Below are 16,191 nucleotides of genomic sequence, written 5' to 3' on the forward strand. Positions count from 1 at the left end.
GAGTGTTTGTTCACTTGGTTCATTCATCAATACTGGCTTTCACACCAGACTGCAAGCAGTCCCCACCAGTCTATAGATGACTAAGATAACACAATACATTTTAAATAATGAAATAAATACAGATAAAAAGGTAAATATCTAATTTTTCATTAAATTAATTTGTCTTGGATAAAAAATGTCAAGTTTGAACAATACATTTCTCAGCTGTGTGTTGCATTTGTACATACAGGTAGTGGACAAGCAAACTGTTGCACATACTGTGTGGGAAACGTTCAAATATCTGAGCTGCTCTTCAAATGTGTACCAGAATGTTTGTATGAAAAGCTACAAAAGCAAAAGGTGGTAACAACAATTTTGAGGAATGTGCTTGCATCTGTTTTGAGGGTGTTTCTATTTTTTAATTTTTTGGCTTGCATTGTATGTACTGCACTCATTGTATGTATTTGTGTTTCACGAACAGGTTTTATACTAAATGTCATTGGTGAGGTCAAGCTGGGAAAAGGGAAACGGAGTGGTAACACTGTGTGTGAGTGTATGAGTAACACCGGGAGAGTGTGTTTCACTGATGTATGGATGAGTAACCCATTGTAAGTAGTATATTTAGCAGTGAGGGGGCACGGTGGTGCAGCAGGTTGGACCGAGTCCTGCTCTCTGGTGGGTCTGGGGTTCGAGTCCCGCTTGGGGTGCCTTGCGATGGACTGGCGTCCCGTCCTGGGTGTGTCCCCTCCCCCTCCGGCCTTATGCCCTGTGTTGCCGGGTAGGCTCTGGTTCCCTGCGACCCCATATGGGATGAGCGGTTCAGAAAGTGTGTGTGTGTGTGTGTTTTTGTGTATTTAGTAGTGTTAGTCACCTTGGTGAATAAGGTGTGTGGGCTGGGAACACTACACAGTATCCATTGTAAGTTGCTTTGGAGAAAAGCATCTGCTAAGTGAATAAATGTAACACTGAAGAAAGCAATGCTTTTAGGAAAAAAGAAAAACATGTGCAGAGTTTAATGTACAGTTTGAATCTTCACATAATACAGTTGTATTATGTACCGGCTGTTCTGACCACACCCAGTAAATTGTGCAGAGACCGGTGCAGCACATGTGACTAAAACCACCTCAAGCATCCGCAGCTGTTCCAGGAGGAGGTATAATATATTTATGTACATAACTGGAAAGGGCAAAGCTTGTACGGAAGGCTGAAAACCTATGCATCACTTTGCATCCTATGGTGCAGTGCTTCCTCTTGCTGAGGGTTCATGGTTTCATTCTGCAGCATTTAGGAGTACATAACCACTGCAGTCACAGGGCCTGAGTCTCACAATGCATTTAAAAGACTGCAGCTAGAATTTCTGCCTATGTCAGAATGACTTGAAGGATATTTCAAGGCTCTTTCCAATGTTAAATTATTCATTGGCTTCTCCACTGTTTTTATTCAAACAATTTGGATAAATTTGTGTACTGTATTACTATCATTCCAATTAAAAAGCTTGACATTTCTGCAATTCTGTGCTTTAGTTAATCTGATATACAAGACAACAACAAAGTTCTCACTTTTATTGTCCACTACCTGTATTAATGTTATATCTAAACAATTTTAATTTTGGTTTTGGGTAATAAGAAATGTCACGTTTATCACTGTATTTATGTATATGACATTCAAAGTGATTAAATAACAGGGAAACACTGCTTTTATGGTGGTACATTTCTGAAAAATGTATTTTTCAAATTTATCTTACCATAAGGCATGTTTTTAGGAAGATTATTTCAATTCACAATCAGACTGTCCATTCACTGTTTGCCTAGTCTGTACACTGTCAGCACACATTGTCACATAGTCTTAAAAATGTTATTTTCTTTAAAAAAAGAATAAAATTACATCAGCTGTTGTCTTTTACACCATACCCACTCACCCACTCATTCACCAACCCTTCATAACACATTCATAACCCTCCCCACCCACACACATACAAAGTCACTAAGGTGAGATAAGTGTTATCTTACAAACAAGGGGCAAACTCTGAATATTCAGAGTTCCAGTGAACTGAGAAAAGACTGTAGTAATACTGTGAGGACCAAGGCATAACTACAAGGACTGAGTATCCTGGCAGTGTTCTGAACCATCATTCCAGTTCCTGTGGGGAAAAAAAAATTTGGCCGTCAGTTTGACCCACAAACGTAGCTGAAACACTTACTTATTGGGATACGCATCATGTGGACATAGAGAATGTTTAATACAAATATAGAAAGGCAATATCAGTACAGAAGGAACTCTACGTGCATTCAAAGTAATGTCTATTGAGCACTACAATAAGGACAGATGGAGTAAAAAAAGGAGTTAATATGGTGAATTTGTGAAATTATTCCTCTGATCTCCAGCAGTTCATGCACCTGAATCCCGGGATACGATGGTCTCATGTGCAGCACCATCACCACCCTCCCCCCAGGAGCGAATCTCCAGCACCACATAACTGTTGTCTTTGGGCAGAGGGAGGCTGATGGAGGTTTTGCCTTTCTCCAAGACCTTCAAGGCAGACTGGCCCTCGTGCTTGTAAAGAACCTTGGTTGAGACACAAAAGAAGACAGCCACAGAGAGGAATGAATGTTATAGTGAGCAAAGCTCAGTCAATGGACAAGCTACATGTTGCTCTGCAGGACTGTTGCACTGTTTATACCCTACTGTGCAGGAGCATGCAGTGACATGTGAAATCATTGAAATGTCCATTATATATTAATAAGGACATTCTGCTTTGTTGCACACAGATAAATGCAGCAGGAATGCAAAAACTTGCAACACTAATATAAACAGTTGCAATTTTGCACTGTGCCTCTTTCCTGTATCTTCATATGTTAATGTTAAATGTTAAGTAATATTCATAATAGTATTAATACAAGAAAAGCCTTATGTGTAAAACCAAGGGTTGAACATTAAATAAAAATATTTTGTATATAATAACTTTCTTGGTGAGTACTGTCTATTTTTTTTTTCTTTAATATTGACAAGATAACAGTAATGGAAGTATGTGACCTATATTCTCTGAAAAATACTGTAAATGTTGCATGAGTTCTTTCATCAAGAGAAATCAGTCATTATTTCTACCTGGTTCCTTACAAAGGCTCTCACAGCATTTAACTTTTAAGTTCAAAGCACATACACTAGCTAAACCTGCTTGTCCTAAGCAGGGTCGCAGTGAACTGGAGCCCAACCCAGCAACACAGGGTGCAACAATGGAGGGAGGGGGCACGCACCCAAGACAGGAAACCAGTCTGTCAGAGGGTACCCCAAGCAGGACTCGAACCCCAGATCTGCCAGAGAGCAGGACCCAGCCAAACCCTCAGCAGCATCATGCTCCCCTGGTTCAAAGCACACTTTTAATTTAAATTCTACAAATCAGATACATTTTTTTTGGGGATCATCTGGAAAGATAACTAATAAAGGCAGCATTTTTAAGGTTTCCTTGTAATCAAATCACGCTCAACAGTCCAGCAGAATAGTCTGATTTTAGACAACCACTCTATCACTAATATCTTTACCTTATAACCAAGAACAGCAGATTCATTCTTCATAGCTTTAACATGATCCCACATGACAGTTACCCATGATCCATCAGTCTTCCAAGAGACATTGCCAGGCGGGCGGTTAGGGGCTTTGGAGTTGAAAGTTGGGATTGGGGGTGGAAGATGGAAACAAAAAAAACAGTTTAAAATACCACAGTTTACAGTATTAACCTGTTTTTATGCCTAAAACCCATGTAGAGATGTTTAAAAACCTGTAACTTTAAAGCTGAATTATGCTGTAGTCCATCAGTATGAACATTTCCTGTGCTAATTTGTTAAAGGAGTGTGAAGACCAAAATCAAAGTGATAAAATATAAGCTCTCTCTTCATGGAATCACACTGAGTGATACTGATAAGTGACATTTTATTCCGCAGTCCCTACTGAGACTCCAGTTGTAGGTGTTTTGCAGTCAGAAGGTGTCTTACGGGGCTTCTTGGTGATAACAGTGGCACGAGGAGACGGTGGTCCTGTGCCAGCACTGTTATATGCGAGGACAGTTACATAGTAAAAGGTGCTGGGCCGCAAACCCGAAACTCGAGCTGATGTCTCCAGCCCTGCAGTCCTGACGCGGTCAGCTGCTGCCTCCTTTTCGTGCTGGCGCCAGTAGCGAATCTGGAAAAACGTATACATCTCAGGCAACCTGCAACCTGATCATAACTCAGATCGGAAGTATGATGAATGAATCACAGCCTCATGGGCAAACATGAACATGGGGTTTAGTTTGTATTACTGAAAAAATACATCTGTTAGAAAAAAGTAATTGTGTACAAATGCTCCTTGACTAACTATAGAGTTACGTTATGATTTAGCCATCGTAAGTGGAAAAACCGTAAGTTGAAAAAGAATACAGTACAAAGAACACATAGAATTACAAAGAATATGATTTCGTCTCCAGACTGATTTCTTTCCTCTTTTTCTTATCATCAGGAGCAGGAAACACACATGGGCGTTTAGTAGACATGATGGGATGCAAAAACACAGAGACTGCAAATGTGATGAGTGGATGCTGCGGCTCACTGTCATCATCCAGCATCAGGAGAGAGAATCGTACTGCATATTGCAAGTGCGGGAACAATTATCATCATAACTTTGAAAAATCGTAAGTCAAACCAATCATTAGTAGAGCAGCATTTGTGATTCGTCTTGTAAGTGAACAGGACCTGTTAATATAATCGCAATATTATAGAAAATAATAACATCCCTTAGTCATTGCTATATTCAGACAGGCTGCTGGTCAGTAAGAAATGTTTCAGAGGCTTTGCTACATCTGGTCTCCATCCTTTTTGAAAAGATAATTTTAGCAACACTTTCTTTGGTTAGAGAACCTATTAGTTTTTCCCATCATTTTATCTTTCTTGACATCAAAATAAACTTTAACAACTCATATCTTTATTTTTATTGTTTATTTATGTAGAAAGCTGGAATAAATTTCTACAGAACCTGATACTTTGTGACCATAACTCCACTTCCTTAATTCTTGACCTTTTTTTATTTTTATTAATAATATTTGTAACATCAGTAACAGCACAATAGTACTCCCAAAAGCTTTTTGTCCTTACTGCATGATGTATGAATAACTGTCAAGGTTTGTGAGCATCAGAAGACCCATGAGTTCTGTCTCCTTATCTTCTCAGAAAACAAAAGATTAAAGTTTTCCCCTGCACTGCCAGGGTTCATTTAAAACATTATGGTTTTGCGTCATGTCGCACAAAACATGCTGATAATTAGAACTCTCATCTCTCATAATTGAAAGTACAAGCTGATTAAAGACTTTTTAGAGAGCCCTATGTAGCAAAACAAAAATAGTTCATTGGGACACTAAGCTTACAGCATGAGGTGACACTGCCTTCTTATCTGCTTTATGGTAGAGTCTTACAATTTTTGTTTGTTGAAGATTTTTAAAAAATTTTCCCATCATATATACTGTCCTTTTGAAAGAACGGGTTACTAATCTCACATTATTAGAGAGTCCATGACAAAGTTCATGCATTATCTTCCACCATTTGTTCATTTGCAAAGTTGCAGTGATAAGAATCTGTCTTGAAAACCCAGAGCTTACAGAACTCTATACCCTAGACAGGATGCCAGTTGGTTGCAGGGCCACACACTCATTCATTCATACATACACACACCACAGACAAGTCAGTAGTTCACATGAAGCCACACATCTGTGGGCTATGGGAAGAAACCTGAGCACCTGGATGAAACCCACATGGACATGTTGCCTGCAGGTGGTGCTGTGGGAGGGGAAGCATCAACCAAAGAGTTATTAGATATCAAGCAAACTTCGTGGACATGAAGTCCAGAAGAGAATCCTGCACCTGACTTTGTTGCATTTAGGCATGCTGCTAAACAAAACACACTACTGGGCCAGGAATCAACCCAAAAAAAAAGTTTTGACAGGAAGCTCACCTCATAGCCACGCACAATGTTTGTAGTTAGGTCCTGCACGGATTCCCAGCACACGAGCATCTCGAATGCAGTCAAGGCTGTTGTGTTGATCTTTCGAGGGGAAACCGTGGGCTCTGGCAGGGAGGTGAGGCATACAGTCAGACTTCTTGCATATTGTGCCATCTCATGGACTACAGTGGTGTTCTTAACATTCCTCAATATCCTTCATTTTGCACATACTCAGGAAGGCTACATAATTTCACTTTCTTGTTCATAAGTTACTTGCTTACGATAAAAAATATACTTATGGTTCTCTCATTTGGTGAATTTCTGCAATCTTTTAGGTCTTGGATTGGTATCTCCAGGATGCATTGGTTCTTTGTGCCATACCTCTTAACTGTTTAACTGAATTTGACACTCAGACAGTAAGGCCCCACACTTGGTTAAAATGAAGCCCGAATTAAAAAGATGTTTGACAAAATGCAGATGTGCATTTCTGGTGGATTACAACTGGCCACCTCTGCTTTAAACCTTTTTTCCACCCTTCCTTCACCCAACATTCCTTCTCCGGCCTTCATATTTATGGTGGAAGGCCTACTGCTTACCTTCCTCAGCAGAATGAACCAAAGCCATTTGGCTGAAGGGTCCCTCCCCCTTTCGGTTGTAGGCCTTTATTTTGACCTCAAAGGGACAGTATGGAGACAGGCTCTGGTTGCTGTAGACGTAGCGTGAAGACTCCGCATGGGGTACTTTTACCACCATCCAGGAGGGGGTATTGCGCTTTCGGAAGGCCAAAATGTAGCCAAACTCGTCTCCGTTTTGATACTCCCGTGCCATGGGCTGAGTGAATGGTTGACAAACAATCAATCGTTTTAAGAGATGATACAAGCTCTTTTGTGTCAAATAAATGCTGAGCACTCTTTATCCAGTGCAACAATATACATTTTTAGAGTATATACAGAATGTTACAATGCTTGAATGTGTTAAAGTTTGAGTATTTAATGAAGTTGTTTATGTAACTGTTACTGCTTACAGAGATCACAAAGGCAAAGGCAACGATGCAAAGGCATTTATAGGAACATAACCTATTTGCAGGAAATGCTTTACTCATTATTCAGTGCTCTGTGTCACTGTGTGAGAAGAGCGTTCTATAAAAATAAACTGAACTAGTAATTGAAATATTCTGCTTTCTGTCTAACTGAGAGGCTGGATGACTGAAATAGAGTGAAGAACAACATTACTCTAAAAGTATATCGCTAGAGTGATAACAAGAACATACGGAGGCACCTGTCTTGCACATGCACATACATTCAGAGATCAGAAACTCACTGTCCAGGTGATAATAAGCTCATGGTGGTCCCCACCACCTCCTCCAAGTCCACTAGGGGCCACAGTGGGAGCTGTTGTTTTAGACAGTAATAATGGTAGCATGGAATAAACATGGTGCTAATATAGAAAACAGAACCATAACAAAGTACACCCAAAGGAGTTCTGTCACTCTATTTTTGCATGAGTGTTTGTGTTCTGCTTGGCTTTTTGATGGTGAGATGGGAGGATTGTGGCTGTTTCCACAATTAAAAAAATCATACTTTGTTTAAATAACAGGGCATGTAAATACTGGTTAATAAAACAAGACTGCTTAGGTTTTAATTCCTTTAGGGGTGTCTTGAAGAAGCTAATCAGTTCTATGAGACTGGCTAAGCTCCCAGTGGTGTATGTTTAGGGTTCTATGGTCACTCTGACCTGCTTCCCGGGTTCGGACCATCTGGGAGGGCATGCTGGGCTCGCCACTCCCCAGGATGTTGCTGGCAATAACGTGGAATTCATAGTCCATCCATGGTAGCAGGCCAGTCACACAAGCTGACTCGGCGTTTCCTTCAATGGTGGGTGGGTCTGCAGGTACCATACATTTTAGAAATCAGTGTAGCAGTAATTAATGAAGAAGCAAACCAACAAATAAGCAGAGCACATATTTAAGATGTTTAAATGGGCAACAGGACATGTAGACTGTCAATGCACGTTTACATTTATGCATTACATTAAGGCTCCATCCCAGAAGAGAGGTTCTACGGTTCTGGCTCTGTTGTAGTGGAATGACCTTCCCTCTCACTCACAACTGCGGAAACTCTGTCTTCATTCAAGAAGGATCTGAAAACTCACCTTTTCCAGACCAGTTTCACCCAATGTTTTTCCAGCTCATGTACAGTGTAAATATTCATGCACTGTAACTTCATGAGCATCCCCAGATAAGCCTTTATTCACCCGCTACTCCGGCATTGTATGTGATTGTATATCTTATAATATTTAGAAAAAAAATGGTAGGAGGGTATCAGAATTTGTCTATGCTGTGTTTTATGCGCCTGCTTGAACGATGAACATCGGTGCAGCAAGTGGAAGATAACAAACTAGGTTTACTTGAGAGTCACATGCCTGCAGCCATGTCTCTTTCTCTTAATGTAATGCATAAATTGTACTTTTGCTGAGATGCACGTTGCTTTGGACAAAAGCGTGTGCTAAATGAATAAATGCATTCATTTAGTTGGCAAATGTCTCCAAAGCAACTCAGAAGTATTTACCCATTTATACAGGTGTGCAATTTAGGGTAAGTACCTTACTGAAGAGTACAACAGCTGGAGGTGAGACCTGAACCTGCAACCTTTAGGTCCAAAGGCAGCACCCCTAACCCTGATGTTACCTGTTTCCCCATAGGAATTACAAGTACCACTCTGTGTCATTGACATGACATACTAGATGTCTGTAGGGCCACGCACCTGTTTGCATCCTTCGCCACTCTGGAGACAGTGGTGACCTGCCCATGATGATGTACTTTCCAATAGGACTGTGATTGTCATAGCCTCGGCTCCATCGCAGTTCCAGCGCTGTCTCATTAATGTCTGTTACAATTACTCCCCCTGGTGGCCCAGGAGGACCTTCCCCAGGAAAAAGGGTACATATCAAGTTTGATTTTTCTTTATTTTGCTCACAATGTACAGTTATTTAAAGTAGGACCACAAACATCGAAATACACAGCTCAAAAGTAATACAATATCAGTGTTTTTTGACAGACATTGCTATTGGCTAAGTGACTAGCAGTTCCTGAGTTGCAATACTTGAAATTATAAAAGCAAATTTAAGTCACCTGCTTAAGATGGTGTATATTTTTAAACACACTCATCCACAAAATAAAAGCACTGTATCTAAAAGCACAATATCCACTAGCTAGGGCAAAAATTTAGGATTATACCATCTCTTTGTGCATAACTTTACAAAGTCACTTACCACTCAGTACACTGCTGATGGTTGCTATTGAATGTTTTACTTTAAAGAACAGTAGTAACAGCTCATATACATAGACATGTACACCCAAACATCTGAAGTTCTTACCACGGACTACCAGTTTGGCTGTGGCAGAAGCGGAGTCCACCACTGTCTGAGCAGTGCACATGTATGTCCCTGCATGACCCAGCTGTCCATTCACAATGACCAAGTCACCAACCGTTTCCTTCTGGAGGTTCAAGGGGGAAGGTGTGTGATTACGAAGCACAAAGCAAGATTGCTACATAAAGATCGGATTCAGCTGTCAAATTCCTCACATTTAACTGGAAAATATTAAATTTAAAGTCTTTATTATGCCCTTTATTTGGACTGTAATTAGTCATTTTTTTCATTAATCCAAATATTTACTTTGAAGTTTCTAATCCTCATAGAGAAACATTTAATTTAATATGTTGCACTGGCAAAATCCCAATACTAAGAAAGTGTAAGCGTTTGAGCTCTAAAAATACAATAATTTAAACAGAATTTTCAATTAACTGTTTTAACTTAATATCAGTTAAAACTACTCTAAAACTTTATAGTGATATCTATAAATTCAACACAACCAACCTTTCAGCCACAGAGGTTTTCATCATTTACATTACACACACACACACACACATTATCAGAACCGCTTGTCCCTTACAGGGTCACGGGGAACCGGAGCCTACCCGGCAACACAGGGCGTAAGGCCGGAGGGGGGGAGGGGACACACCCAGGACGGGACGCCAGTCCGTCGCAAGGTACCCCAAGCGGGACTTGAACCCCAGACCCACTGGACAGCAGGACTGCGGTCCAACCCACTGCGCCACCGCACCCCCTTCATTTACATTACATTTTACATTTATTCATTTAGCAGCCGTGTTTCTCCAAAACTATGTACATCTCACAGAAAACATAAGTGCATTGCATCAACAGAAAGAGATACCTGGATGCAGATGCGTGATTCTACAGCACAGTTCATGTGTTACTTTCGACCATATCAACCAATGTACATCACACAAGTATCATCAAAAAGACAGATAATATCAAATTTGGCCCTATCATCAGTACCGCAGTACTGAGCTGAAAAGAAAAGGGACTTGACTCGGTGAAGATCATGATTAGGACTTACACTCTCCACGCGATGGTAATGTCCACTAGGTTCCTCTAAATCCAGCAGGACTCCGTTTAGGGACCAGGTGAAGGTGAGGTCCATGGTGGGGTCATGTGATGCATGACACTGTAGGGTAACATTCTCCCCCTGGTTGATGTCTGCATTGGAGGGTGCTAGGGTGATCTTGGTGGCATCTGGTGAGCAACAGAGAGACAAGGAAAGTCAGAGGGAATGCAATGTGAGGGATGCTCAGAATATCAGGTGTCCAACACATTGTAAAAAAGTATGTCCTTACAAAAAGAGGGCTGTTTCTTATACTTCATAAACTATAATTCAGGCAGATTTCTGGTAAATAGGAATGAGACACATTTATGAAGAGTGATGGGGAGTGATTTAATTGTGATATACCTCGCACTGAGAGGTGTCCTGTGCTGTTGGCCTTGCCCAGGTAGTTCTCTGCAAAGCAGGTGTACTTTCCCTCATCTGCCCGGCTGATGTTGGTGATTTGGAGGTTCCCATCCGGTGTCACTGTCACCCTGCACGGAGCAGTGGGAGTCAAAAATCTGCTGTTCCCCCATGCAGGCCTGTGCCTAATCTTCACTCCATCACATTGTGATGCCTGCTGTTGGCACAGATGGTGGTTCTTAAGACTGCTCTGGAAAATGCTGCCTACTGATAAAGATTGCCAAGACATTACCTGTTTACTGACAGCTCTAGGAAATGCTACTGTTCTTATTGGAAGTCTCTAGAAAATGCTGCCTTTCAAGTGAGAGCTTAAGAAGATGGCGGTTCCAATATATAGCTCAGGAGTGAGGTGAGCTCGACTTTTACACCGTCACATTTTTGAAAATGGGATCTCACAAGAGTACACTAAAATTGTGCATTAAATATAATATTTCTATCTTCCGTCCGTCCTTTGACAAAAGCCCCCCTGCAGTAGTCCAGAGCCTATCTTGGAAAGATACATCTGGGACAGGACTAGAGTTCATCACTGGGTAGTTTCTTGCACAGTCATGCACTTATACACACACTAAGGACAATACCTAGTGAATAATTCACCTCATACCCATGTTTTTGGACTGCGGGAAGAAACACGAACACCTGGAGTCACCCACTTAAACCCGGCAAGAGCACACAAACTCTCCACAGACTGAGCCAGATTTAAACCTTCGTCTGAATCCTCAGCTAACACTAAATTCTATACCACCATTCCACCCATATCTTGAACTGAATAATTCGAATTAATTGACAGTCGCTTTAAAGCCCACATTTTATAAGTGAAAAAACGAGGATGGATGGATAGGAAGCTAAATCTAACTATAGCACAGAATTCTTATTCCACAGTTTATCTGTTAGACAGAGTAAACATTTTGCCTGGGGTTTTTGTTGTCACTGGCACAAGGGCTGCATTCTAATTTTCTTGCCTGCTGTTGTTGGTCAGCAGCTCGGTGCCGCGGCTCCAGAAAAGGGTGGGTTTGGGGGCAGCACGCGGCTTGCACTCCATAATCACCTGGCCACCTCTTGCAGCTGGGACCAGCCTCCGTACTGGGTTGAGGCGGAAATCCGGGGCCTGGACTGAAGATGTGACAAGAGAGGAAAAATAGAGACAGGGCAGAGTGAGTGAATATGGGAGGAGGTAGGACATAATAAAGGGAGAAACATGGTCATAATGAGCCAGCAAGGAAGGCGAGAGCTGGGAGACAAGAGTGAACCAAGAAATTAACAGAAGAGTAACAGTACATTAAAGATATGATAGGACAGCGATAAAAGAGATGACACAAAGAAAAAGGACAATTAACATAAAAATTAGGTAAAAATTTATGTTTTTTCCACAACTTATAGGTCCAAGTGATAAATTCAGCTAGTCGTTGTGCTAGGCTTTATTATCCTTGGATTTTTTTCTGAGCTCTCACCTTGAACCCTCAACTCAGCATTGGAGTAGATAGTGCCATGCTTGTTCTCTGCCACACACTGGTACATGCCAGAATCCTCTAGGGCCAAGTGGCTGATCTTCAGCTTCCCACTGTTGACCTGAACTCGGTCCTGGTCAGCATCAGACATATTGAAGGGTAGAGAGCATACATACAAATAGAGAAATAGGAATGAATATATTACTATATACTTTAGATTTAGGTTCATATATCTTTACTGACAACAGTTTCAGTTAGTGTTGGCTGTTTCTTCAGCAATTGTTGTATGTTGCAAGCTAAATAAGTGCATCGGATGGATGTAAGAGACCTGACTGATGATTTGCTGGCCGTTGCGCAGCCACCGCATGGATGGGCGAGGCTTTCCTGCAGCTGCGCAGCTCCAACGCAACTCTGAGCTGATTTCCACCTCAGAGTCACTCATCACCTGCAGCCACTCTGGCTGAGCTGGGTTGAATGAAGGAATAAAGTTGAATGGAGCCTCATGAATTAATAATATCATATAAACAGCATTGCATAAGATGTAGCACTTGTAGAAGCATGAATCAAAACCAGCATGGCAGCTGTGCCTTTTAAAAAGACACCTTCTGCACTGAATTTTTCTGATATTAATAGTGTACATACACATATATAAAGTATATTTAAAAATTCTCATTTTTCCCATTATCATTTGTTCTCTTTTTATCTACTGGTCCCCTGGGGTTTTGCTTTAAGATGACTCTGTGGATTTTTGTGATCTTGAGATTTTGGGACAGGTTTCTTGTACAAAACCAGGAAATGTTCTGTTAGTTGTTGTTGCGAATTCTATTACACAAAACAAAACAGACCCACATTCCGATTTCTTTTATTTTCCTTTTTCAAGGTTCTAGCGTGTAAAATGTAAAATCTCCCAGGATTTGGCTTCAACAGCACTGGCTTCATTAGTAAGAGCATCCTGAATTAAATTTCCCTGACAATTTCATAAAGAAATGACCATGGTCACGAACACTTCTCTGGAAAGATGGTCAAAATAATTTTTTCCTTTGATTTTAACCTTGTCCTTTGCAGCTGTTGTACGCAAATAAAGAAAAACATTACATTTATTTATTTAGCAAATGCTTTTCTCCAAAGCGACTTCCGATGAACTCTATGTAGTGTTATCAGCCCACACACCTTATTCACCAAGGTGACTTATACTGCTAGATACACTACTTACAATGAGCCACTCATCCATAGATCAGTGGAGCACAATCTCTCTGTCACACACACACTATGGGTGAACCTGAATATCACATCTTTGGAGTGTGGGAGGAAACTGGAGCACCCAAAGGGAACCCACGCAGACATGGGGAGGACATGTGAACTCCACACAGACTGAGTAAGGAGCAAACCCACATTCTCTTGCACCACCCAGGCACTGTGAGACAGGAGCGCTACTTGCTGTGCCACCGTGCCACCCAAAAAACAGAAACATTTTCTGGTGCTGCTGTTTCACATTTCAGTGATATATGTAAGTTAACCTTTTTCAGTAAAACATTCATCTGTGTAAATAAATAAACTGGTCTAGAATGTTGCATAAAAGTATTGAAACAGGAATGAAATATTGTAATTAAAACATTATGTGTAGATATACAAATAAATGTAAATCTATATGTAATGTAACATACATAATTAATTTTAAACTAAAAATTGCTGAATTCTTTGTAAAGAGGGGTAATGTCACTAACTTGTCATCTAATGTTTGTGTTATAGTGATTGGTACCTTGCACAGTGATGCGACCCTGATAAGTGTCACGCCCTTCTGAGTTCAGGGCCTCACATTCATAGACACCTTCATCCTCAAAGCTCAGGTCCGAAAGGGTCAGTGTAGGCGAGTTAGTGCTGGCAGCAGCCTTGGAGGGTAGGCTGCCATCCACTTTCCTCCAGTGTATTTTTGGCACTGGGCTGGAGGAAAGCAGCAGCAGAGATTATTATGGTCTGTTTATGTCTATAACTACATATGTCATACAAGAGTGTTCACCACATGGGTAGTCTTAGAAAGTTTAATGTTTCAAGGCAGCTCAAATAGCCAGGAAGTCATAGCACAGAAAGTGAACCCGATAGAAAGTGTAGGCATTAATTTATAGTTATCCTACTACAAGAGTGTTATAGCTTTAAATGTCAGTTAGAAAGTGCTGCTTCCGCTTGTATATCTGTAATCTGAATAAATCGGTAAATCTGTATATAAAACAAATATACCCTTTTAAAGGATTATGTTGTAACTTCATTTATAAATCAAGTATAATCCAAATAATAGCTGTAATGAGCAGATAAATGAAAGTTCTCCATAGGAGCCATACAATTATGCTGTGTATTTGATACCCCATTGACATCAAATAGCATAGACACCCCTATACTTACGTAAATTTGATTTATGTAAATCCAGATTTACCTAAAAAATTCAAGCGAAAGTTGGTGTAGCCAGACAAGGCAGGAAGTTGCATTTTCTCAGTACCCATGTGTTTTGAGCGGTGAATGCATCTCCTCTCATTAGAGTAGTGCTTTTTTTGCATATTTTTTTACCTATTTCATTATTCACAATGCCTGATGGTTAACGTGCACTTCAAAGAAAACGAGAACCGTCTTGCAAGCGTACAGCAATTAATTTGGAAATGAAACTGAAAATAATAAGGAAGTATGACCAGTGGACAAAAATAATTGTCTGTAGCATGGGAACTAGGTTTAGCTGTATCGACTGTGAATATGAAAGTGAAGAATATGTCTTATGATGGTATTTGATATGTCTGACATTTAATAGAGAATTATATTGTGGAATTTTTTATACTTGTGTTTGCAACAAATGCCTAGGTTAGGCTAGGGTAGCCTGTGTTGAATGGTGAGGAAGAAGGGGGAATCTGACATATGCAACTTTCGACATACGTAAGGGGTTAAAGAACGGTCTATTTGCGTAAGTCTAGGGGTGTCTGTATTTATGCATGTATCACAGTAGATTTCTCCCTGGATCAATTGTCTTTCTTCAAAGTACAATAGCAAAACTCTACAGCAGTAGCCTCTATTCTGCCTACCACATCAGGCTGTGTGTTTTGGTATTACTACTGAATGTACAAAACACCTCAGGAAATGCAGGTATGGTGTTAGCTGAGACTCACTTGCCATATGCAAAACACTCAAGATGGGTGGTGTGTCCAGTCAGAGCATACGTTTCGGATGGGAAGCGAACTTTGATGTTGGGAGCAGATTTCCTGGGGCTGGCTGGACGAAGGAGAACAAAGGAAAAGTTAGAACCCACAATATATGGATTTAATATTCATTTGCATATAAGTTTGTCGACCTCCATTTTAATGTAGGCCTGTATTCATTTCTTGAATGCACACACATATTTTTCACTGTACCCATTACATCAGCGATTTGTGATATCTCATGCTTTCTGTGTACATGCATGTCTCTGTAAATCTTACAAACCCATGCCCTTAACAACTACATGAGAAGCAGTGGCTGAGGTTTACTCTTTGATTGTTGGGTGTCAAATAAATGGAACTCATTGTTTAATATGTTTTGGGAGGGAGAGTCACCAACCATCAGGTAGCACCGTGAGTGGGTTGGCTCTGCTGAAGACACTCTTGGTGCTAATATCCATGTTGTTGGTGGTGAAGCAGAAGTAGTTGCCTGAATCGTTGACCTCTGCCTTAGCCAGGTACAGGTTACCTGTGACCTGGGAGACAAACCAGCGACCCCCACTGGGCTGGACAAAGCTCGGGAACTCGTTGAGGAACCAGCGATATGAGAGAGCTGAAGAGGTTGAGATAAATGAAAATATATCAAACTTTTAAAGTAAGATTTGGGGTTGCTCTTCATCGCTTTGGTTATGACACAGTACCGTGACTGTATTATGAGATTTTCAATAACAATTCACTGTATAAGTTTAATGTACCTTAATAA

The 16,191-nt window shown here is 40.7% G+C and overlaps 1 protein-coding gene across 2 annotated transcripts in view; it reads right to left on the reverse strand.

Moving 5' to 3' along the window:
- Positions 1–924: 924 nt before the first annotated feature.
- Positions 925–16,191, reverse strand: part of cntn2 (contactin 2) — a 34,406-nt gene continuing 19,139 nt past the window's right edge. For both annotated transcript variants that reach the window (XM_018758712.1, XM_018758711.1), the window contains exons 6-23: positions 15,829–16,041; positions 15,402–15,504; positions 14,015–14,196; positions 12,584–12,720; positions 12,259–12,388; positions 11,770–11,920; positions 10,754–10,881; positions 10,364–10,539; positions 9,319–9,439; positions 8,706–8,864; positions 7,678–7,827; positions 7,264–7,334; positions 6,540–6,774; positions 5,956–6,068; positions 3,969–4,155; positions 3,519–3,631; positions 2,376–2,544; positions 925–2,119 (exon numbers count right to left, since the gene is read on the reverse strand). In XM_018758712.1, the coding sequence (XP_018614228.1) occupies positions 2,013–2,119; positions 2,376–2,544; positions 3,519–3,631; positions 3,969–4,155; positions 5,956–6,068; positions 6,540–6,774; positions 7,264–7,334; positions 7,678–7,827; positions 8,706–8,864; positions 9,319–9,439; positions 10,364–10,539; positions 10,754–10,881; positions 11,770–11,920; positions 12,259–12,388; positions 12,584–12,720; positions 14,015–14,196; positions 15,402–15,504; positions 15,829–16,041 (2,645 nt within the window). In that variant the 3' untranslated portion in view covers positions 925–2,012. The remainder of the gene's footprint in view (positions 2,120–2,375; positions 2,545–3,518; positions 3,632–3,968; positions 4,156–5,955; positions 6,069–6,539; positions 6,775–7,263; positions 7,335–7,677; positions 7,828–8,705; positions 8,865–9,318; positions 9,440–10,363; positions 10,540–10,753; positions 10,882–11,769; positions 11,921–12,258; positions 12,389–12,583; positions 12,721–14,014; positions 14,197–15,401; positions 15,505–15,828; positions 16,042–16,191) is intronic.

This window comes from Scleropages formosus, chromosome 2, assembly GCF_900964775.1.
Source record: "Scleropages formosus chromosome 2, fSclFor1.1, whole genome shotgun sequence".
NCBI lineage: Eukaryota > Metazoa > Chordata > Actinopteri > Osteoglossiformes > Osteoglossidae > Scleropages > Scleropages formosus.